The sequence below is a fragment of the Neltuma alba genome, unplaced genomic scaffold (assembly GCF_004799145.2).
Source record: "Neltuma alba isolate B1F8T4 unplaced genomic scaffold, ASM479914v2 tig00012409_pilon, whole genome shotgun sequence".
Classification (NCBI taxonomy): Eukaryota; Viridiplantae; Streptophyta; class Magnoliopsida; order Fabales; family Fabaceae; genus Neltuma; species Neltuma alba.
In genome coordinates this window covers 217,493-241,139 of record NW_021636901.1, presented here as the reverse complement: position 1 = coordinate 241,139, position 23,647 = coordinate 217,493, and the positions used below count along the sequence as shown (strand labels likewise).

General features: G+C 31.4%; 2 protein-coding genes across 5 annotated transcripts; both read left to right on the top strand.

Annotated features, from left to right (window-relative positions):
- Positions 1-1,169: 1,169 nt before the first annotated feature.
- On the top strand, positions 1,170-5,915 carry LOC114726886 (uncharacterized). Of its 3 annotated transcripts, none has more exons than XM_028913604.1 (9): positions 1,170-1,325; positions 1,884-2,254; positions 2,583-2,616; positions 2,879-3,076; positions 4,062-4,151; positions 4,552-4,617; positions 4,700-4,791; positions 4,874-4,921; positions 5,473-5,915. In XM_028913604.1, the coding sequence occupies exons 2-9, from the start codon at positions 1,932-1,934 to the stop codon at positions 5,588-5,590; spliced, it is 969 nt and encodes a 322-aa protein (XP_028769437.1). In that variant the 5' UTR covers positions 1,170-1,325; positions 1,884-1,931; the 3' UTR covers positions 5,591-5,915. The 3 variants fall into 3 exon arrangements, with proteins under 3 accessions (XP_028769437.1, XP_028769436.1, XP_028769435.1); XM_028913603.1 differs by having other exon boundaries at positions 1,170-1,382; XM_028913602.1 differs by having other exon boundaries at positions 1,170-1,386.
- Positions 5,916-10,285: 4,370 nt separating this feature from the next.
- Positions 10,286-14,899, top strand: LOC114726873 (ATP-citrate synthase alpha chain protein 1). Of its 2 annotated transcripts, none has more exons than XM_028913593.1 (13): positions 10,286-10,354; positions 10,636-10,745; positions 11,472-11,648; positions 11,757-11,918; positions 12,021-12,101; positions 12,258-12,309; positions 12,420-12,534; positions 12,680-12,761; positions 13,097-13,192; positions 13,274-13,375; positions 13,580-13,696; positions 13,791-13,907; positions 14,598-14,899. In XM_028913593.1, exons 2-13 carry the CDS (start codon positions 10,647-10,649, stop codon positions 14,667-14,669), a joined length of 1,272 nt encoding a protein of 423 aa, XP_028769426.1. In that variant the 5' UTR covers positions 10,286-10,354; positions 10,636-10,646; the 3' UTR covers positions 14,670-14,899. The 2 variants fall into 2 exon arrangements, with proteins under 2 accessions (XP_028769426.1, XP_028769425.1); XM_028913592.1 differs by lacking the exon at positions 10,286-10,354 and adding an exon at positions 10,374-10,470.
- Positions 14,900-23,647: the final 8,748 nt, after the last annotated feature.

The following is a 23,647-nucleotide window of genomic DNA, read 5'->3' as shown; positions in this document are numbered from 1 at the left end:
TTGAGTTTCAATCCATTAATCCTTTTGTCTCCATTAATTCAATCTTTTTAAAGGAACATCCATTTATATACCTACATATATAGCATATTTCTAAAAATGTTGATAATAGATCTACCTGTACTGCATATTTCAAAAGCTTAATGATATTTTATTTTAAATTAAGTTGAAATCATGACTTGAAATAATAATGTAATATTCAACTAATTATTTTGTAGTAATTCAACTTTTTATCTTATATAAAAGAAACCACCAATTTATGTACTAGTTTGAGAAATATTAGAAACTCTAAATTTCATGAATAATTTCCTGAAAATAAGGTAAAATGTCCTCATGAAGAGCCAGATTCCTTTTCTTCCAAATGGTGTTGAGAAGGATAAAGAAAAGATATCAGTCAAGAGCACTGAATAGAAGGATCAACCCATGTGGTTTATAACCTTATTGGCCAAATCACACTTCATGCTCTCTCTGTCTCTGATAGGAGCAGAGAATGTGTTTTGATATTAGGCATGCTCTTTTGCAATAATTGTCAGTCTTTAAAACATAATATTAGTATCCAACTTTTTTTTTTTTTGAATTTGAGACTTTTTTTTTTTCAGTCTTTGAGAGCATTAAAGGTTTTCTCCTCTCCCGACAGGTGTGCTTTCTAAAATTTGAATTCAAACTTGTATTCTTTTTATAGATAAGCCTGCTACCGTTTCGACCAACAAACTACATTAGTATCCACTTCTCAATATAAAAGATACATAACTACTTTATGGATATAAAAATTAGTTAAATTAACTATTTGTAATAAATATGTGTTATTTTTTATAAAATATTTTTGTTAATCATGTATAATAAATTTATTTTTTTAATAGAAGCTTCTTAATATATATTCAAATGGATAAAAATAGGAGATAAAGCCTGATTAAAAATTAAGTGAAATAATAAGAAAGCAAAGGGCGAAAAAAACTACCATGAGGCTGTGAGATGGAACCCACGTACGCGCAGGGGCGCCCCCGTACGCGGAGCCCCACAGGCCATAAAGACGCTAAACTGAAATTAAAAATGTAACTGATCGTTTTCCCATAAATACGTGGCGCGTTCTGGGTTTGTGATTAGTCATAGCTTGGGATGATATTGATAAATAATGGTAACACGGTTTACCTGAACCCATGAGCATCTTCCACCCCGCTCTTCTGTTTTCACTTTTCCAATAAACTGATGAATTTTCCCTGACTACCGAAAAAAATATAGAATCTTTCCTCAACCCGGAGGTGCACAAATCCGAAGGCGAAGCTAAATCGTCCTGGTCTTTGACCTCCCACGCTTCAACGTTCATCCAGGTACCCAGTGAAAGGAAGAAGCAAATCATCTTGTTTTGGCCTGCAAATTTACCATCGGCAAGTAAATTACTAAGAAACCTGGTTTTTTTTGTTTTCTCTGATTCTCTGATGGTTACGGATTGTTCTTTTATTTCCTTTTGTGATGTGGATGAGACAATCTGGGAAAGTGCATTCCCTTTCCAGCATCTGTTTCACAATCCTGCCAAGAATTGATTTTGTTCTCGACAGTATTCCTGCTTAAATTATGATATTTTGACCTTCATTTCTCCTGTAATGATTGTTGTGACGGACTGAATTGACAATTTGAGTTCGTCTTCACTAAATTTCATATCTCTCAAATCTTGTTTTAGGACTACTAGCTGTACCTTTTCTCTGTTTTATCTTTTTGGCCAAATACCTGATAACTCTTTTCTCCTTTATCAATTTCATGTACCCAAACACCAAAATTATTTGGCATGTCCGTTTTCTTTTCTCAGCATATCTTTCTTTTTCTGTCTACCCCATTTTCCCCTCTGAATAGCGTCCACTAAATTGTACACCTTTGGTTTACCTGATCAGAACGCAAGTGTAATATCGAGGTCTTAAAGCCATACTTGATAGCCCACTATGATTCCAGATACTGCTGATCCGAGTTACTGGTTGAACTGGAGGTTTTTGCTCTGCGCAATATGCATTTTAGCCTCTTTGGTACTAGGGTTGTTTTTAATATGGAAGTACGAAGGAGTCAAGAGATCAAGACGTCAGGGGAGAGAGAATCAGCAGGAAACGGATGGTTCATTGTATAACGATGAAGCATGGAAGACGTGTCTCAAAGGACTTCATCCTGCTTGGCTGCTGGCTTACAGACTAATTGCTTTCCTTGCGCTTTTGGGGTTGCTCATTGCTGATGTGGTTTTCCATGGAGGCCACATATTTTACTTCTATACTCAGTGAGTCTCACGTTCATCCACTGCAGTATTGTATAAGACAATTCATTGATAATCTGGATAAAACAACTAAAGATGAATTTCTGTCCTTTCAAAATCCGGTTTGTATGGTTTCTTTTTGTATTACCCGAAGACATAATTGTTATGTAAATAATGGAGACCTTCAGTTAGAAATGAATAAGGAATGGATCAAGCAAGAGTAAGGAAAAAGAGAATAAAAGGTTCTATGATTCGTTTTCCAATAAAAGTTCAAAACGCTGCTTTTATAACCATCTCTCCTGAATCCTTATTATAATATGCTGACTGTAATTTTGTTTCATGTGCTGAACAGGTGGACCTTTTCTTTGGTCGTTATTTACTTTGGGGTAACATCTAACACCTTCGACTCTTTCAGATATTTAGTAGTTTTAGAAATTCAGATAACAAACTGCAAGAGATCTTTTTTTTTTTTAAAGCCTTTTCTTTCTTTTTTTTTCGGAGATAGAAGAACTTAGATTTTAAGATGTGTAGGACAGCCTACAGGTTCAGATCCTCCTGATAGAAAACAATAGTACCGGTCAAATTTCATAATTTATGTATCTCGTTCATACCCCTCCAAGGGACTCATGATCTCAATTTCTCATGCAGCTTGGATCATCTTTATCCATATATGGATGTTGTGTCAGCGATAAGTCTGGGCCTATTATGCCCAACGGCAATACAGCTTCAACACTTGGAGTTGGTGTAGATATGTCCAACCTGCTGAAAAATCCAAATGCTCTTCAGGTGCCTCATGCACGGGAAGCTGCTGGTGTATGGGTTTATGCCTTTCAAATAATTTATCAGGTAACTATTTTCATGATTTTATTGCTTTGGATATTTTGCATAGAAATGTTTATTTTGATACATTCAATATATAAGAGGGAATTAGAAGTCCGCTACGGTAGTTAGAACCGACTATCAAATGCAATAGCTAACAACTACCCTTATGAAACACACACACACACATAGGGGTCCAATTGGGAAGGAAGGAAGGGATTGATCAAACGGAATTTACTTGGTTCTGAAATTACCATATTTGTTGACACTTTGTGTATCATGTTTTATATCTGGAGGCAGCCTCTTGGAACATGCGTTAGGTTTCATACTTCTTGCAACCTGAGTCACCAAAAAACATAACTTCTATTTCTGGATGACTTTTCCAAGGTGCCTGAGAGACGCCATTCTGTGTATGCAATTAACCACAACAATACTAGCATATTCCCCCAAAAAAAAAAGAAAAAAAAAGGCAACAATGTCGGCAGATATCTGTTCATTCTCTCAAATCTGGAATGAATATAAAAAACTAATCTTTAAGGCATTTGGGGTCTCTAACCCATGTCTGTGTAAGAAATGTTTTACTAGAAAATGACTTCATTATGCAGCTCTTGCTTTTTCTTTTACTGAAACAATGAGTGTTTTTCAGAGAAAAATACGTATATTGAATTGTTTACCTCCAAAAAACTATCATGTGTTTCGAATTTTGAATTAAGGCTAGGCAATGAATGTATCGACAACCAACAGAAATTTGCAAAATGATGTGCTGCAGTTTCTGTCAATGTCATGTGCTCCAAAGATGTCTTCTTATGCATCTTGCACGCTTCCTAACTATGTTTTAAACTCAAAAGTTTACTGATATATTTGTTATTTATTTTGGTTTTCATTGCATGACTAACTTCTTCTCCTCCTCTTTTTTGTTTTGAATGTCAAACAGTTAGGCATCTTAAGTCACTATCAGCAGGCCATCTATTAAATATTTATTTTCTTATTATTTTTGGTTTGCAATGTATAGATGTGTGCAGGTGCTGTAGCTCTCACTGATTGTGTGTTCTGGCTTGTCCTCTATCCACTTCTAAATGATAAAGCAATCGCACTGAACTTCGTAAGTATGATCAGTACAGTTCCTGGCATATGTTCTTCTCAGGATTTTGTTTCTTTTTAAATCGTGGGGGTTGGGGATTGTCGAGTTTGTGTCCATTCTTGCAAGTGTTGCATTTGTGGGAAAATCACGATAATTTATGTCATGTGCATAAATATCATAGTTGCTATTGTTCACCAATTTTGCAAAATCAACATCAAAGCATATCTTTTGCTATTTGAGCCATCTGTTAAACAGTAATTGCCACATGTAATATTTTAATCATGGTTGAGAAAATTTTGGAGAAGATATGGAAATGTGATTGTATATGATGCTAATATTCATTCTTAAAGAGTAAGATAGTCCTGCATGCTACCCTAAGATTTTTATTCCATCTGTAAAAGTTTGTACTATTGAATTGCAGTTGATTGTTTGCATGCACTCGGTTAATGCTGTTTTCCTTCTTGGTGACATGGCACTGAATTGCTTGGTGAGTTTAGCTTCTTGTGGTTTATATTTCTTTTTCTGTGATCAAGTTCTAATTTACCATTGTCCCCTGGTAACATATGCAGAGGTTTCCAATGTTTCGGTTTGGATATTTTGTCTTGTGGACATGTACATTTGTAATTTTCCAATGGGTCTTCCATATGTTTGTATCAACGAGGTAAAATTCTGTGTGCCTTCACTTGAACATAGCTTTCCAGCCAACATAATTGTGATCATAATTTTGGTAAACCTTTTTGCAGTTGGCCTTATCCTTTCCTTGAGCTGTCATCCCCATATGCTCCCTTATGGTATGTGTTAATTCTGTTTCTCACCATCATCATTCAAATGATTTTCTCCTCCATTGTGTGTGTGTGTGTGTGTGTGTGTGTGTGTGAGTGAGAGAGAGAGAGAGAGAGATCTTATGCCAAGAAACTGAAGAGAATGTACAGACAACAAAATTCCCTAAAAATGGAGAAATTCTCACGTAGACCCATTCAGCAAGATAAGCATTTGAGTGGGTGGTGGGATCGTCTAAGAAATGTGCTTGACATGGCAATATATTTGTTCATGATTGGCCCTGATCTATTTTTCTCTCATAGACTAGTCTCCTAGTCCTCGAAATCAGTTTTCCCACTTGTCAACGCATGCTCATCCTCACAGATATGAGCATTTGTTTTTTTGGAATGATGACAGATTGGCTTGTGATATTTGAATATTTTTATTCAAGATTATAATAGCAAGTGGAATCTAAAACATCATTCTTAGTAAAGGTCTTGAACTATGACAAACTTAAAAACAAAAGATTGGTACTTGCAAGCTAGAATATGGTTCTGATTATCTTCACTTGTTGCTGTTTTAGGTACCTAGCAGTGGGTGTGCTGCATATTCCATGCTACTGCGCATTTGCTTTGGTAGTGAAGCTGAAGAACTTGTGGTTGTCAAGATCATTTCCAGGCTCCTCTCAGATTGTGAGATGACCTTAACATATTAGATTACTCCATTGTCCATTCTAGCAGAAGGATTCTGAACAACAATTATGGTTATACAAGGTGTTTATGTAATTAAAACCCTTTTCTCCTCTCTCTCTCCCTGTCTCTCTCTCTCTCTCTCACAGAAACACAAGAGGTGTGCTGTAAGGATCATGCCATTTTATCTCTGTGGGCAACGTTAGAGAGGATAAAGATTGACTAAATTTGAGTAGCATTATTCATAACTCTTATTGACAATGTAGTTTCCTATATATGTTAAATTTTATGTTGATAACTCTTAACAAAGGATGAATTCTATGCTGTTTGATTATTTAAAATGGACTGGAGTGAATTGGAGCTACAAATTTCTAGTGCGTCGCAGACAGTCCTGTGTCAATGAAGTCTAGCAAATTTCATTCGGGTTCTCGCTAAATTATCAAGTGAAAATAAAAGTCAAGGAGTGGATGGCAATTCCATATTAAAATTTAAACATAAAAAAAGTGATTATTTTATATTTGTAATTCACATTTAAAGGGTATGATTGAGTGTAAATTACCTTTGCGAAGAGCAATTTTTGCTTTCCCTTTATCACTAGGTTATTACTATTCTTTTTTTTTTTGGTCGGAAGGTTATTACTATTCCAAATATATGAATGAGATAAAAGGGTTTATTTAGTTTAAAATATAAGATTTTAATTCATTTTACCACTCAAAATTATAACTTTTTGCCTCAATTGTCATATTAAGTGCACATAGTCAAGAGGTTCTCGGTCAGGGTAATTCAGGTGTACATGATTAAAAGAAAATAGTTTAGGAAAATAAGACGTATTTGTTACAAGTAATTGACCAAACTAATTTTTTTAATATTCATAAATTAATAATCTAACTGTTTGTGCAATTTTGCCACTTAGGATCAAAATTGCACCCAAAGATCAAAGGTAAAATTGTACCCAAAAAAAAAAGATTAAGAACAAAATTGCACCTGAGAAATAAGATCATGAGTAAAATTACACCACTAAAAAATTATGGACAAAATTGCACCTGAAAAATAAGATCAAGGTGAAAATTGTACCTTAGCCCGATATATAATTCATAATTTTGTTGATGTTATTAAATGCATTAATTACAGGGGTAGAGAGAACCTTCAATACGTCACCTTGTTGATCAACTAGTGAATTAAATATAAATATAAACGATTAAACTAAAAGTAAGGCGACACATCTAAAAACAAAACAGAGAGATATGAAGCAAAATTACCTAACGAGTATATGGGAAAGAAATAGAAATAAGTAAAAGACATATAGAAAGAGGAAAAGATGTTAAAATAAAACAAGGGAAAATTATCCCAAGGCTCGATATTACAAAAAAAAAGTCAAACAAGTGAGCGATCTGAACATATTATTATTTTTTATACTGGAATTTGTCATTGTCTATAAACAAGGGAGCATCATGACCATGTGGTCTTTCATACATGGAATCATTTCATGCTGTTTGTTTGTTATGGAATTTTTTTTGTAATTACATTCATTCCTTAGACATGTCATGAAAGAAAAAAACAAATAAATTAGTGGGTGAAAACATAGTATACATATAAAAAGTTTATTTTCATTTAAAATATTAGTTATTATAATTTAATAAAATTTAAATTATTTTACTTTTTAAAAAATCAAAACTTACTATTTAAAATTTCAAGGATGGAAAGTAAAATAGAAAAAACGAACAAATGTAGCTGCACCCTTTAAACATGTAAGAAACAGGCGCTCGTGAATGGCATTCCCTTTAAATATGGTTACACGCTTCACGCGTGACTAATGCTCAAATACAAACACATTAAAATAAAAGGGAAAAAAAGAAAAAGTACACATTCAAATAAAAGTATAGCTAACTACTTGCGGTTGCTAACTTGCTTATGCTTAATAAATAAGCAAATTATTACACGTATGGGCATCTCAGTTTTGGCTCGCAAAAATTGTGGTTGTCTAGGCTTGTAATCACAAATAAAGTAATCCTCCGATCTTTAATATAAGACCTATTTAATTAATTTGATTAGATTAAGAAAGTTAGATAAGTTAGTTAATTATAAAAAATGTAACACGTTTTTCCTAAAACACCATAATCATCTTTCTTAATACTTCTTCTCCCTCTTCTACTTGATTATGGTTGATGGAGTATTCATATGGGTAATTTAGAGAAAACTGATAAATATGATAAATGGGTCTTATATTTAGGACCAAAACCAATTCAACAATTGGGTCATATATTAAGGACTGAAGGAGTACTACCTTTTGCTCCAGATATCTAAGTTAATTGTAAATAATATAAGAGTTAGTTTAATTTTCAATTTGATCCTAAATATGAGACACCAATTTATTCTGTCTCTTATATTTATCTATTTTTTAAAGTAGTTTTTATAATAGTTACACATGTTAAATATTTCATCAAATGACATTTGACTGGCTAAGTGTATTTTAAGAAAAATAACACTTATTTATTACAAATAATTAATTTAACTAATTTATTTAATATACTCAAATTAATTAATTAGCTCTTATATTACTAATTAGAGGTAATATAAGATTTTAATTTAAAAATTAAAAAAAACTATAAATACCTGTAAAATGATTTTTTTTCCTTCTCAAATTAGTTAATACTACATCTAGTCCTAATTATAAGAGTTAGTTGACTAATTTGAGAATTGAGGAAATAAGTTATGTTAATTATTTGTATAAATAGGTGTTATCTTTTCTAAAATATCCTTGCTAATCAAATGTATTGGGTAGAATTACCATTATGAGAAGGACTGCCTTAAAAAAAAATACATAAATTAGAAATAAAGTGGATTGAGATCTTATATTTATAACTAAAATAAAAGTTAAACGACATCTTATATTAAAAACCGGAGGTAGTAGTTATGCTCATGTCTTTTTTTAAGGTGCAAAACCAAAATGGCAAGCTCAGTTAAAATAACGTCTGTTTGAATTCAAAGTGAAGAGAGAACTTGCAAGGAAAATTTAAAAAAAAAAAAAACTGAACCTACATATTAATATCTAAAAATAAAATTTTACTAACTTTTTTGTTCTAAATATAAGATCTCAAATCACTTTATCTTTCATGTTTATCTATTTTTTCAAAGTATTTTTTATACTAGTTGCACATGTTAAATGTTTTAGCAAATGATAATTTTAGCTAATATACTTAATTAATAAAAGTGTTTTACGAAAAACAACACCTACTTATTATAAGTAACTAGCCTAACTAATTTTCATAATATACTTAAATTAGTTAACTAACTCTTATGTTAAAGTTCAAAGTAATATTTTTATTGGCTGAGTCACAATTATAAGTTTCCCAACTGAAGAATTAATTATCCAAAATTTAAATTTCACTTTAAATAAACATAAAAAGGTATGAATCTATACTCACATCACCACGACCACCAAAACTTGATTACATGGCAAAATGAAACCCAGACAAGTCAACTGAAGTTACATTCAAATGAATTTCATGAAAATGTCACTCCTCATTTTGCACGAGCCCCATATTCTAATAAATTGGAATCTCAAAGATACCAGTATATTAATAAAATGAATCATTTAAAAATCAATATTACTAATAGAATCCACACTCGTTAAAAGAACGTGTCCACACTCAACATGTATAAATAAGAGTTTATATTATTTGTAATTCTTGAACTTTCACCTCATTTTACTGTCTGAAATTTAAAATAAGTGATTTTGATCATAACCTTATTTTAGTCTTTCTAAAGTTTTTGGTCCCTAAAATAAAGTTTGAATGATCAAAACTAGTGACTTTAAATTTTAAAAATCAAAACCAAAATTAAATTAAATTTTAAAAATTAAAGATGATATTAAGCTTATCAATAAAACATACTTTCTCGAAAATCAATTTTCAAACGCAAAAACAAATCATCGAGCCTACAAAAAACTCAATAAAAAAATGTTAGTATAGGGGTGATCCACAGCGCCACGTCATCGAGCTGACGGCGTTAACACCGCCGTCACCTGCTCCACGGTTTCCCAACAGGATGTCGCGGTTGTTGAAACGTCGATTCATCAAGTTAGGTACTCCCTCCAGATCCCCCAACTCCCACTTTTAATTCCCGCCATATTATTTAATTTTAGAAATAAATTAATTTATAGGTTCCTATACTTTATTTTGTTTGAATTAGAACTTTATTGATTTTCATAAATTTTATGAAATTTATTTAGTTTTTATGTAACAAACAGTTTAACACTCGGTCATTTCTACAAATAAAATTTTACAAAATTTATAAATTAAAATTACCAGATTAAATAATAAGAAATAATTCTCTATCAATTTTTTTTAATTCTCAAAACCTTAGTTTCATTATTACTCCTCCGGTCCTTAATATATGACCCATTTCTTGAGTTGGTTTTGGTCCTAAATATAAGACTAATTTCTCATATTTACCAATTTTCTCTAAATTACTCCTATGGATACTCCCTCAACCATAATCAAGTAGAAGAGGGAGAGGGGTATTAAAAAAAATAATTATGGTGTTTTAAGAAAAATATGTCACTTTTCTTATAATTAACTAATTTAACTAACTTCCTTAATCTAATCAAATTAGTTAAATGAGTCTTATATTAAGGACCAGAGCAGTATCTTTTTTCTTAATCAAAGTTTTATTGTTATAAATACGGCCATCGAGCAATCGCATCATTCAGGTGTTCGTTAGATCTAACTACCCGCCTGCCTCTGCTTCCTCCTCAGTTCAATTCTCTTTCAAACGGTAAATGCCTTACTCATTACGCCATTCCCAGACCTTCACTCTATTCCATTTGCACGTTTAACTTCGTTTCCCTGTATTCTCCGTTTTGAATACTACATTTCAGTTAGAATTTAGAGGTATCTGAAGCAAAATTTAGTGCAGTGTTTCTTATGAGAGATGGAGTGAGATGCTATTTTTCTGAAATTATTGCGTATTTTGCCGGATTTTCGCTCTTGTTGCTTCACTTCGGTGGCTTGGATTCGATATAATGGATTACTGATTTGATTGTATTTGCTGAACAGACTAGGAAGAAATGGCGCGCAAGAAGATCAGAGAGTACGACTCCAAGAGATTGTTGAAGGAGCATTTTAAGAGACTCTCTGGCCATGAGTTACCTGTTAAGTCTGCACAAGTATGTACACTCGTCATTTTTTTCAGTAGTTCTTGCGCTTACACATACAAAATTTCTTCCATAAGTTTACTTAGATTTCAATCTTGTATCCCATCTCTGCTGGGTTGCGCTGATCATCAGATTGGGCTTGAGAATGTCAGTTTTAGTGTAAAGCTCATGACCTCTTTTTTATTTGAATCCAATATTAAACTCTAAACACGATGTATATTTGTCTTTCACACGAGAGTAAATTCAGGTGTCACTTCGTGGGATTGAACTTCCTGGAGATCCTGCATGCCTATAACTTCATTGTTAGAGTGCAAAAGTTATATATCAATCTTCTTAGCCTGCAGTTAGGTTGATTTTCCGAGATATTAAAAGCCTATTGTAAACTCTAGTACTGTTTATTATGTGTTTCTGTGATTGTGAAAGTCTCAACACGGTCATTACAATTTGCACTTGAAATGTAAGCTTATATCTTTTTTGCCAATATGTGTAAGCTTATATCTGAATATATATGCTCTGAACATTTGTTGCTGAAATTCCCTAATCAAATCAAGAAAGTTTCACTTCCATTTGAAAATTTTATTGGTATTTACTCTTCACTCTTCGGGCCATGTTACTTCACAATCAAAAGCCTAAAAATTATATAACTTCATTACCCGAGTATCTGCTCCTTGGACATAAATGTTGGGTGCACATCAAACTTGAATTTTCATTATGTTCTGCTCTGTGTTTAATGCTTAGGTTACAGAGTCTACTGATTTTAATGAGCTAGTGGAGAAGGAACCATGGCTTTCAACTTCCAAATTGGTTGTGAAACCTGACATGTTATTTGGAAAGCGTGGTAAAAGTGGTTTGGTTGCCTTGAATCTGGATTTGGCACAAGTTGCTTCTTTTGTGAAAGAACGACTTGGCAAAGAGGTGCTCCTGTGCCCCCCTTGTAAATTTAACCTTTCTTGCATGCTCTTTCCTTTATGGTCTTTCGGTATGCTCCAGAAGTTTTTGACCATAAAGTTCTGTTACGCATAGGTTGAGATGAGTGGATGCAAAGGACCAATAACAACATTCATTGTTGAACCTTTCATCCCACACAATGGAGAGTTCTACCTTAACATTGTCTCAGACAGACTTGGGAACAGTGTAAGCTTTTCCGAATGCGGGGGAATTGAAATCGAAGAGAACTGGGATAAGGTATTGCAGTGCTGATTTTTCACTCTACAGTTTACTTCATGTAGCATTGTAGCCTTCCCTCATAGTAGTATAAGCTAATATTTGGTTTATTTCACATTTCAGGTTAAGACAGTATTTGTTCCAACAGGAGTGTCTCTTGCATCTGAAAGCATTGCTCCACTTGTTGCAACCCTTCCCTTGGAGGTGAATTCCATTTCCTTGATGACTTGTCATTGCATGAACAGGACATCTTCTTTCACTTTTTTCCCCTTTTACTTGTGTTTTCGATTATCAGTTGAATTTAAATCAATGGGTCATGCCTGCATTACTTACTATTCTCTCTGTTCATGCTGACAATAGACCAGGGGAGAAATTGAGGAATTCCTCAAGGTGGTTTTTGCTCTATTTCAAGGTATTTACAAGATGATGTGTCTCTTCCCACTAATTGAAATTGAGCAGATAACTTTATTATTATTGCGTCTGAATTTGAATTTTTTTTTTCCTTTTTTGTTTGCGTATCAGACCTGGATTTCACTTTCCTAGAAATGAACCCTTTCACTTTGGCCAATGGAAAGCCCTATCCTTTGGATATGAGAGGCGAGCTAGATGACACTGCTGCTTTCAAGAACTTCAAAAAGTAAGTGATGGGTTTCAAATAATTTTCAAAGGATACTTTTTAAATCCAAATTCATCAGGCAAATCTGAACAGCCTGAAACTGTCACTTTTTTATTAAGAAACATTATGAGCCATAAACCTTCTCTTGATGGTCTTATTTTGGCAGATGGGGAAACATCGAATTTCCAATGCCGTTTGGAAGGGTTATGAGTCCCACAGAGAGTTTCATTCATGGATTAGATGAAAAGGTGAGCAAATATTGTACCTTGGCCATGTGTGTGTGCTTACCCTTTTTTATTTTTTATTTTTTGGTTACAGATAACCTTTCGGTTTTACCACTGAATAAGAGCTAACCAGTGTAGTTATTTTCCTCTTGCATAACAACAATTCAATACTAATTTCAGAGAACATTTCATCTTGGGTAATCAGAAATAAATACAGATCCTAGTCCTTCTAAGAAGTATTTGAACTCCTCATATATTAGTTTCTCATCAATATTACTATTGCTTCTAGTGATAACGTACCACAAATTTTTTGTTTGTGAAATGGTTTACGACATTTAGTTCGCTGATCTGGCCTGCAGACCAGTGCATCTTTGAAGTTCACAGTGTTGAACCCAGCAGGCCGAATTTGGACAATGGTAGCTGGGGGAGGTGCTAGTGTCATCTATGCTGACACGGTGTGTTCTGAAGTCTAAGAATGAAATTTAGCTAATCTGTCTTCTCATGGCACTAACAACCAAACATAACTATCTAAACAGGTTGGAGATCTTGGGTATGCATCTGAGCTTGGAAACTACGCAGAATACAGCGGAGCACCTAAAGAAGAGGAGGTCTTGCAGTATGCCAGAGTTGTAATTGATGTAAGAAAACCTTTCCTCATGTTATTTGTGTTCTACCTATGAATTTAGAGATACAGCATCGCTAATTTTTTATCATCATCAAGTCCTTATTCGGAAAACCCAAAGATGACACCTACGAAATGCTTTCTTTCGACCATATAAATTATGGTAACAGCCTAACAGGTTTTCCATATCTCTGTTATAATACAAACATTTCCTTTGCAGTGCGCAACTGCAAACCCTGATGGCCAAAAGAGAGCACTTGTGATTGGAGGAGGGATAGCAAACTTCACTGATGTTTCTGCTACATTTAGCGGCATAATTCGAGCACTTAAGGAGAAGGCAAGTATATCAATATATTATAATCATACAGCTTCCAGCTCAATTCATCCGATCGTAACAGAGATAGTTGATTATTAAGCTACTTGCAATCCAGGAGGAACAGCTAAAAGCAGCAAGAATGCACATATACGTGAGGAGAGGAGGTCCCAACTATCAGAAAGGTCTAGCAAAAATGCGGATGCTTGGAGAAAACATCGGCATCCCTATTGAGGTTATATAGCCTATTGCCATTGTCCCTTATTTTCTCAGTCAAACAAGTACTATTACTACTTTTCTTAATATAAGAGTTAATTTGACTTTCAATTTGGTCCTAAATATAATTTGACTTTCAATTTGGTCCTAAATATAATTTGACTTTCAATTTGGTCCTAAATATAAGATCCCAATCCATCATTTCTTTTTTATTTATCTATTTTTTTCCAATATAATCCTTATAATAGTTGTACATATTAAAAATTTCATCAATTAATAATTCTAACTAATACACATGATTAGCAAGAGTATTTTAAGGAAGACAACACCTTTTTATTATAAATAACTAACTTAACAAACTCTTTTAATTTACTCAAATTAGTCAATTAGCTCTTATATTAAAAACCAGAAAAAGTATTGAAGAGGCACGGAGCCAGACAAGAATACTCAACAGCTGAATCCTTTACATTCCTAAAATGATTGTAGAGTGTAAATTCAGGGAGAGATTTAAAAGGAAAAATAAATGACATAGAAAGGATTCAAAGGAGAACGCAAAAACTAAACAAGCCTACGTTTCAATGAATACTAAGCATTATATGAGAACACAAATCCCATGGAAACTGCAAGCACAACTAAATGCTTTCTTCTGTGTAAGGTCATATTTTGCACAAAACGACCTGGTGTGATCACTTTGTGGGTTTATTTACAGGTTTATGGACCAGAAGAGACCATGACTGGCATATGCAAACAGGCAATCCAATATATCACTGCAGCTGCTTAAGGATCCTTTTATTGTTAAATCAGTACCTGGTTTTACACTTTCTACAGTGATTATTGTTGATTCTTAATTCCCTTTTCTGTTCCAAGCATTCTGAAATTCACAGCCATCCGGTTTAAAAAGAGAATTAGAAAGTGTTCCGTATTTTCATGTTCATGATGGTACTGCTACAATAACTAGAAGATCAGTGTTATTCATTTGTGTCTACAACAACTAGAAGATCAGTGTTATTCTGGTTGCGTTTTCTTAGACTCGATGCCTTCTTACTGAATAGATTTAAGTAATTGGTTTTTTGTTGATAAGCAGATTTAAGTAAAATAATGATTTAGTCCCTGAAGGATTAATCTTCTCTTTTGTTTTGGCCAATAAAGTTCTCAGGCAGCATCACTTTTTTTCTTTTTAATCTTTTTGGGTGAGAAAAGTTTGGATGCTAAATCGAACTGTTTTTCTTCGACAAACCAAATCAAGATGCTGGTCTTTTTATGGATAGAGTTGAAAAGAATATCATCTTTAAAGGATTAAATTAAGAGGCGAACAATCTTCCAAAAATCAAATATATATTTGAATTGCCAATAAGTCCAAATTAGAGTGGAGCCTAATATAGAATAGGAAGCCGACATGGTAAAGGTAGGTCGGTTAGTGGACTGAACTTCTGCATTTTGGTGGGGCTTTATATCTTCCACTTTTTAAAAATGTTGAGCACCAAGATCTCATCTGATTTTTATTCCTCTTTTCTATGGTCCCCATCGGATCACAAATCACACTAGTTCAGAATCAGAAGTCACGCTTCAAGAGAAACAAATTAAATAATAGTCTATATGTTATAGGGCGCAGGCCCGCAAAAATAACCTTGTTTAAAATTAGAGAATTAGATATACACTTGCCTATTCTAAAAGATTAATTATGTCGTCTTGGATTCTATGGTAAGTCATCAACCTTGCGTTTTGAAATTGATGGCAAACATTCAGTGGGTTAATTGTGTGTGTTTTTGTGTGTGTGTGTGTGTGTGTGTGAGAGAGAGAGAGAGAGAGAGAGAGAGAGCTTGTTTTGGGTACAGAGACTCAAAATCTTGCTAACAAAACCTTTGATTTTACAGCGAAATGTAAAACATGTTAGCCGATGGTAATTTTTACTTTGTTTGATACGTGTTTGGGGAGAATTACTATGAGATATAAAAAAAAAGAGATAATTACTAAAAGATCTCAATGATAATTGGACAGCTGAAACATGTTATTACAAACCACTCAATTGTTATGAGATTTTTTTGTGAATATGTTCATTTCATGAGAACTTATTACAATTTTCCCTATATATGTTTTGTTGGTAATAATGATAGGAATGATGATTGATTTGCATTTTTTTATAAGCACATGAGTAATCATATTTGAAATTTTGTCAAGCACTAAATATGAGTGAGTGAGAATTTAAATCTTAATTCATCACACTATGAGGAAATATCTCTTTCTGTTATGCCCAATCTCATCCGTTGATTTGCATTGTTGATATTGATCGAGCAGTTGTAAATGAATTTGGCTATGTTGGGCCTCTCATTGAATTGTATGTGTAAAAGTGGCTGTAAATAGTGTGGGCTAGTCCATGGTTACAATTATTGTATACTATATTCAGACTTTAATATAAGAGTTAATTAAAAATTTAATTTAGTTTTAAATATAATACATTAACCTATTTTGTCTCTCTCCCAGATTTATAATTTTTTTTTTAAAGTATTCTCATCAATTACACATGTTAAGGGGTTTCTATTCGAGGCTATTCATGATTAAAAGGGTATTTTAGAAAAATCAACCCATATCTATTACAAATAATTTTTTTTATAGATAACAATAATAACATTAAAAAGATACAATATAACAAACCCGATTAAAGAACAGGGGCATCAGAGTTTGAAAACAAGAAGATGTTATCTGAAGTATATAATTCAAAACCAAGCCCCCGGGGGGGGGGGGGAACCAATCAGAGCATTGATATCTTCTGCAATGGCATTTGAGCACAAGTGATTGAAATTTGTGCTGCCAAGGAAACTTCTTGAAGCCTATTACCAAATCCCTTGGTAAGTTCCACGAGAAAGTATAATCCAAGAGCAGATCCTTCGAAGACATGAGGAAAAAGTTTGAAGATGAGGTACCCCAATTCTTTACCCATATGAGGTGAATCAAATCCCCACAGCACCTAATATGGATGAGAAAAATGTATGAAAATTTCATGATTTTATTGTGAAGTAGTTCTTATAGTAAAAATCAGAGGTAGTATTTATTTTTACTGGTTATTGATTGGGATAACTTTGAATATGCTGATGTAATTATGAACTAAGCATATATTAAAGAGATGCTATAACTAAGAAGAATACGAGTCTAATCTATAAGATGGCCAATATTACCCACTTTTTTTAGTTGTGTTCTTTTTTCTTTTTTTTTACCTTTTTCTTATGCCTTTTTAACGTGATGATAACATCTTGAATGTGGATGGACAGAAAAACTAAAATATGACATGTTTTTTAAGAAAAACTGAAATTAGGTAGCGTGTATTATATAGCATGTGAGTTGAAGTGGGGCTACGAGAATTATATTTGTTAGTTATAAGTTTCAGAAATCAATGAAATATGAGAGAAAATTTAACTGATCAATTCACATCATGTAAAACATGACTTATGACTGGCCCGTGTTCTCAACGCTAATAAACTTCAAGTATAGAATGGCGTAAATTTTGGAAATATTCCAAGATTGGAAGGAAATGAGTGTTTAAAAAGGTATGAAAATTCCATGATTTTATTGTGATGATTTATAATTATAATCAAACATGGCTTTGATAAACTATCTCTTGTCTTTAATATAAGAACTAGTGGACTAATTTGAGTAAATTAAGAAAATTAGTTAAATTAAGTATTTGTAATAAGTTGGTATTATTTTTTCTAAAATACCCTTACTAATCATGTATTATTTGATGAAATATTTAACATGTGTAACTAGTATAAGGACTACCTTGAGAAAAACGAATAAATAAGAGAAACGAAGTGGATTGTGGTCTTATAATCATGATTAAATTAAAAGTCAAACTAACTCTTACATTAAAGATATGAGGTCGTAGATTGATATCATGGCTACTTGTGATATTGCTTGGACAGGTATTGTGGAATCTTGTTATGATTTAAATTTCCTGTTAAGCAAACTGGATGGATTTAATTTGGTTTAGGTTAGCTATTTCATGATTAATTTGGACTATGGGTGTTGATATTATGTTGTTGATTTAAGGGTTAGGAGCTAGGCTCAGGAATGGTCAAATGGGGTTGGTTTTATTAGAATAATCGGTCGTGACACAGTTGAACGGAATGCAATTAGAATTCTTATTTGACGTCTTAACATTTCTTATACATAGCCTCAAAGTGTGCTCTCCCTCTTGAGTATTTATTATACTACTTCAGTATTTAATATAACATCTCGTTTAGTTTTTATTTTGATCATAAATATAAGATCTCAATCTCCTTTATCTCTCATATTTATCTATTCTTTTTTAAGATAATCTTTTTAATAATAGTAGTCCTAGTCAAGGTTGTTAAACTCGCGAATTCAAACAAACTCGTGATAATGATGTAAACTCGAATTGTAAACTCAAATCTTAAACTCGTAAGAGTTTATTTTTATTAATAAACTGATATCAAAAGCATATAATCAAATAATTAATATATAAAAAATGAGAACAATTTCATTTAAATATATTTTAAATTTAAATAATTGAAATTATACCTATCAATGTTCATAATTTATCATATTCAACAAAGAAATTTCTATAAAAATCATATATAAAGTCACTAAACATAATTAAATTAAAAAATTTAGCACGAGTTTAAGAATGAGTTGACACAATTTTGTAAGCTAAAGACGTAAAAACGGTAAACTTGGTAAATAAACTCGTAAGTTTAACTGAGTTTACAGTTATCACGAGTTTAAGAATGAATCGACACGATTTTATTAGCTGAAAACGTAAAAACGTTAAACTCGGATAGTCAACTCGCGAGTTTGACAACAGTGGTCCTAGTCAATAAATTTGATTAGCAAGCATGTTTTAAGAAATACAATACATATTTATTATAAATAACGAACTTAACTTATTTTTATAATCTATTCAAATTAGTTAAGTAGTTCTTATATTTAAGATCAGAGTTAGAACATTAGTATTATGGTCATTTGCAATACTTTGTGGGATTTGGTTTCATCATATTTTAGTTTGTTTTAGCTCATTGAAATTGTTCTTGTTGGCTTATTCCCTGTCCCACGGTATTTGTTATTATTATTTTTTTAATATTTACTAAATCTGTTGGCAAAAATGTGACAAATGTGATATTTTTCATTATTAAAATATACCTGACTAAATCAATTACACAGGTTTCTTTTCTATTTTAAAGACGTGCAATTTAGTCTAATCAATTAAAACTGTTAGAAATATTCTAAAAGCGTTACTTTTGCCTGAAATTTGTATTAAAACAAATATTTTACTATTGTACCTCTCATCCTGATAAATTTCTGAATTATTATTTTTATAGCTACACAAATTTGATTGAGCAAACAAAAAAAGAAAAAATTATTAAAAAATTACTGTTGAATTTTAAAATTTTAAATTAGTAGTGGTTACTATAGTCAAAAAAAATAAATGATCACACATTTTTTATAATTTTTTATTTAGAATTTTAAAATTCAGCAGTTATTTTTTTAAAAAAATTTCAAAAAAAAAAAAACGTCCAGAAAGGCCCAAATATCAATGGCGGTAGAAGCTAGGGGTGTGCATGGACTAGACTGGACCGGGTTTGTTATCAACCCGAAGTCTGGTCCAGTAAAGACCTCGGGCTGAAAAAAACAGCCCGAGGTCTGGTCCAGTCCAGTGCCAACCCGAGGTCGGGTTGGACTGGACTTAGTCCTCTGGACTGCCTGGACCAGTCCAGGCAGTCCAAACCTAATTTTAATTTTTTAAAAAAAAAAATTTCTTTAATGGGAGGCAAAATTATAACTTATTATATAAAATTTTGCACATATTTTAATTCAAAATTTATCAAATTTGATCATTCCTTTTCAATTTACCAATGAAGTCATGTTTTATTAATTAATCTTCTTCAATATAGATCTTAAATTGTAGAAAATATATATGCATTCTCATTACTTCGAAAGTTAATAGATAAATCTTAATTATTTGAATAGATAAAAAATTTATATAGAAAAATTAAATCAAATTAAAATTATATTAATAATAATTTTAAAAAATCGGGCTAGACTGGACTGGACCAACTGGTCCAAGGGGTCAGTCCCTAGTCCAGTCCAGCCCGATGAGACCAGTCCGGTCCAGTCTGGTCCAGTCTTGTTTCGGGCCAATTTTTTCTGGACCGGACTGGACTGGGTCTGTTCGGGTTGGACTGGACCATACCGGACCACCGGGTTTTTGCACAGCCCTAGTAGAAGCTATGGAGGTACCGATTGTTCATACTCTCTTCTTTTCCTCTCAAGTCACTTCCTGTGGCCAATAGTATAATGACCTTTTTCAAAAATTTCACCGAAATATGTTATTGTCAAAATTAATTCACACGGCCACTGTCAACTTTTCGGCCTATTGCGCATTCTTGGACACATCAAAATTGCATCACAGAAATGAAATTACACATATATATATAGATATATTAATATATGTATTTGAAATATGTTTTTAACAATTTAAAAGGAATCAAAATAAATAATTTTAATGAATATGATGAAATATTAAAATTATAAATTTTATGAAATTTTAAAAATATACATCAGAATTATTTTTTATTTTATAAAAAATATTTTTTAGAAAATATAAATGTTTAAATAATTATTATGTTAAAAAAGAGGTATTTTGGTCAAAATAAAATTTAAAAATCAAACTCAATGGTCACCTAACTTGAGTGGATGGAAATATAATCTTAAATATAGAAAAGTGGTTTGTGTAACATAAATTTTAATTTAAAAAAATTATATACATTTTTGAAACAGAAGAAATGTTTTCATAATTTAGATAAAATAAAAGAATAATTGATATATTTTACTCTTATTTTTAATGCACTTGTTTAATATGAACCAAGTTAATTATTTTTAAACAAAAGTAATAGTTTAAGTGTTTAAACACTTTCTAAATTTATAAAAGTATGATAAAAAGAAAAACTTGTATAAATAACTTCCAATAATATAATAATTGCATATTTTAAAATGATTTGTTGATAAAAATTATACAAGCATATATTTATAGAAAGTATAGCGCATATATATATATATATGTATAATTGCAATGTGACAAGCTTCTAGAAGGAAATCACGTGTTAATTTGAAACATGTTTCGTCACATGCCAACATTCGCGGAAGCAGCTTTTTGTTGCTTTTTTATTTATTTTATTATTTATTTTGTGAGAAAGAAAACGCAATCGGATGTTATATGACATCAAAGATTCGCTACAAAAACAAAGTTAGCTTATAATTTAATCTTTTGTTATTTAATACAAATAAAAAATTTAAAATAACTCGTCATTTCAATTATGCTTACTTGTTTGATGGATTACAAATCTCTTAACGAGTTAAGAGGTCATGGGTTCATAACTTGGTTATTTATTATTAAAGCATAATTTCAATTTCTTTTTTGTTTTGGGCCTGAGGCCTCTTTTCTTACCAAAAAAAAAAAGCATAATTTTAATTTGCTCTTTTACCGTTGTAGTGTAACTTCAAAATTTATGAGTCTGAATTATTTAAATTAAGCCTTTTCAGTGGGATTTTAATGAAATTCCCTATAATTGCAATGTGACAAGTTTCTAGTATGAACTAACTCGTGTGCTAATTTTAGTTAACATATACTCCTCTAATCCTATTTATAAGGCACTTTTAATATATTTCACACAGACTAAAGAAAACTTTAAATTGTATTAACTCTTTGTTAAAATATAGCAACCTTCTAACTTTACTCTTATTTAATATATTCACTTTTCAAAAAAAAAATATCTACACTATAATAAATGAAGGATAATATAGTATATTTATGGTAAAAATTTAATGAAATGACTTATAAATGGGATCAAAAAAAATCTTTTTTCTCTGCCCTATAAATAAGACCAAAGGAATATTTCGCATATGCCAACATTTGCGCATGCACCTTTTTGTTTCTTGTTACTTATTTATTTATTTTGTGAGAATTAAAGAAAACGCAATTGCATGCCATCTTATACAAAATCAAAGATTCCCTACAAAAATGAAGTTAGTCTATAATTTAATCTCCCAAGTCCCAACCCATATATTACACCAATACTTTAATTAGAAAACGTAAGTATGCTTACAAACATATGTGTATAAGATTAGATTAATCTAGGGGAATTCATAAAATTTTACAAATTAAGTTCTGTGAGTATTTATTAATTATCTTCTATGTGTGTCTGTGTTTTAGGATTAACGAGGGTCCACTCCTTTTCCCTTCCTCCCCATTTGATCCAAATTTCAACTATTACTATATATTTCTAGTCTTATTTGTAAAGTATTTTCAATATTTTTTATAAAGATCGAGAAAAATTTTAAACTATATTAACTTTTTACTAAAATATAATAATTTTTTAATTTTATCCCTATTTAATATATATTTTTTAAAAGAAATAACTATATACACTATAATAAATAAAAAAATAGTATATTTATACTAAAAATTTAATAAAATGACTTGCAAATAGGACAAAGAAATTTCTCTCTTTACTTTATAAATAAGACTAGAAGGATATTATTTTTAGGTCAAAATACACATAATCCCCTCAAAGCGCGAAGCTAAATATACTGTGGAAGGGGAGATGAGAGAAATGGAAAGGAATTAAGATAAGCTCCCACGTAAAAAGCCGAAGGCCGATCGAGTTGAGGAGATGAAACGCAAGGGGTAAAAAGGGAGCCAAAGAATTGGCACGTGACAAAATCGCCATCTAATGAAAATATTTGAATAAAAATAATTAAGCTCCAAATTCCATGTCATTTACCTGCGCGTTCTTCTTCACCAATCTGAGGTGGCATTTTCGGTTAAGTTTGACGGCCATTTGACGATTAGGGGGTAAATAAATAGAGTTTGAAAGTTTTTATGGTGTTCATTTTAAACCTTTAAAGTTAAAAAAAATTATATGCCACTCGGTTAAAGTTCAGGAGAGTTATATATATGTATATTATCCTTATGTTTACAATATTAGATAAAAATAAATAAATCAATCAAAATGGTTAAAATTTGACCTAAAAAGCTGACTAATAATTGTATATTATTATTCAAATATTTTACAAAGTAATTTTTTTAATTTTTACCGTAGTGCTAATTTATTTAGATAAAATTTTAATATTTAAAATTTATTTATATTTTTTTTCAAAATTGTAGTATAATAGATTTATAAAATATTAAATAAGATTTATTAGAATTTTCAATTTTTACTTTAATTTTGGCGATAGAAAAAAAAACAGAGGAAAAGAAGGGAAAGGAAGAAAAGACTAAGATCCTCTCTTTTTAATGCTTTCTTGTCGGGTTTCAAGCCTTAAAAAATGCCATGCATATCTCACAAGCCCTGCCTTCTAATAATTATCTGTTCATCATCCAGAGTCAAAGGAAAAAAATTATTTATCATCTTAATTCCCTTATCACTATATATCCATAAACATATTTAATTTTTAATTTTTAAGGAAATTTTGTTTATTTAGCATAATTTAATTATTTAAAGTTTATAGTTATATTTTTTATTTTAACAATTTAGACACAACAAATACATACACAAACATGTCAACTATAAGTATAAAACCTCATCTAAATAGAGCAAGTGGCGTTGTCACTGTGCAACTCGTCTGTGACAAAAAAATCTTACATTTAATTTTATTAATGGATATAAAATACTATCTATATAAGACATAATTAATTAATTTAGAGATATTTAAAAAATTAGTTAAGTTAGTTATTTATAATAAATA

Excerpts from the sequence above, each read along its gene's own strand:
- LOC114726886 (XM_028913604.1), top strand. The coding sequence starts at position 1,932 with ATGATTCCAGATACTGCTGATCCGAGTTACTGGTTGAACTGGAGGTTT. Across the intron at positions 4,152-4,551 it reads AAGCAATCGCACTGAACTTC|TTGATTGTTTGCATGCACTC; the intron begins GTAAGTATGATC and ends ATTGAATTGCAG. Across the intron at positions 4,922-5,472 it reads TCCCCATATGCTCCCTTATG|GTACCTAGCAGTGGGTGTGC; the intron begins GTATGTGTTAAT and ends TTGCTGTTTTAG.
- LOC114726873 (XM_028913593.1), top strand. The coding sequence starts at position 10,647 with ATGGCGCGCAAGAAGATCAGAGAGTACGACTCCAAGAGATTGTTGAAG. Across the intron at positions 11,919-12,020 it reads TCGAAGAGAACTGGGATAAG|GTTAAGACAGTATTTGTTCC; the intron begins GTATTGCAGTGC and ends TTCACATTTCAG. Across the intron at positions 12,102-12,257 it reads TTGCAACCCTTCCCTTGGAG|ACCAGGGGAGAAATTGAGGA; the intron begins GTGAATTCCATT and ends TGCTGACAATAG.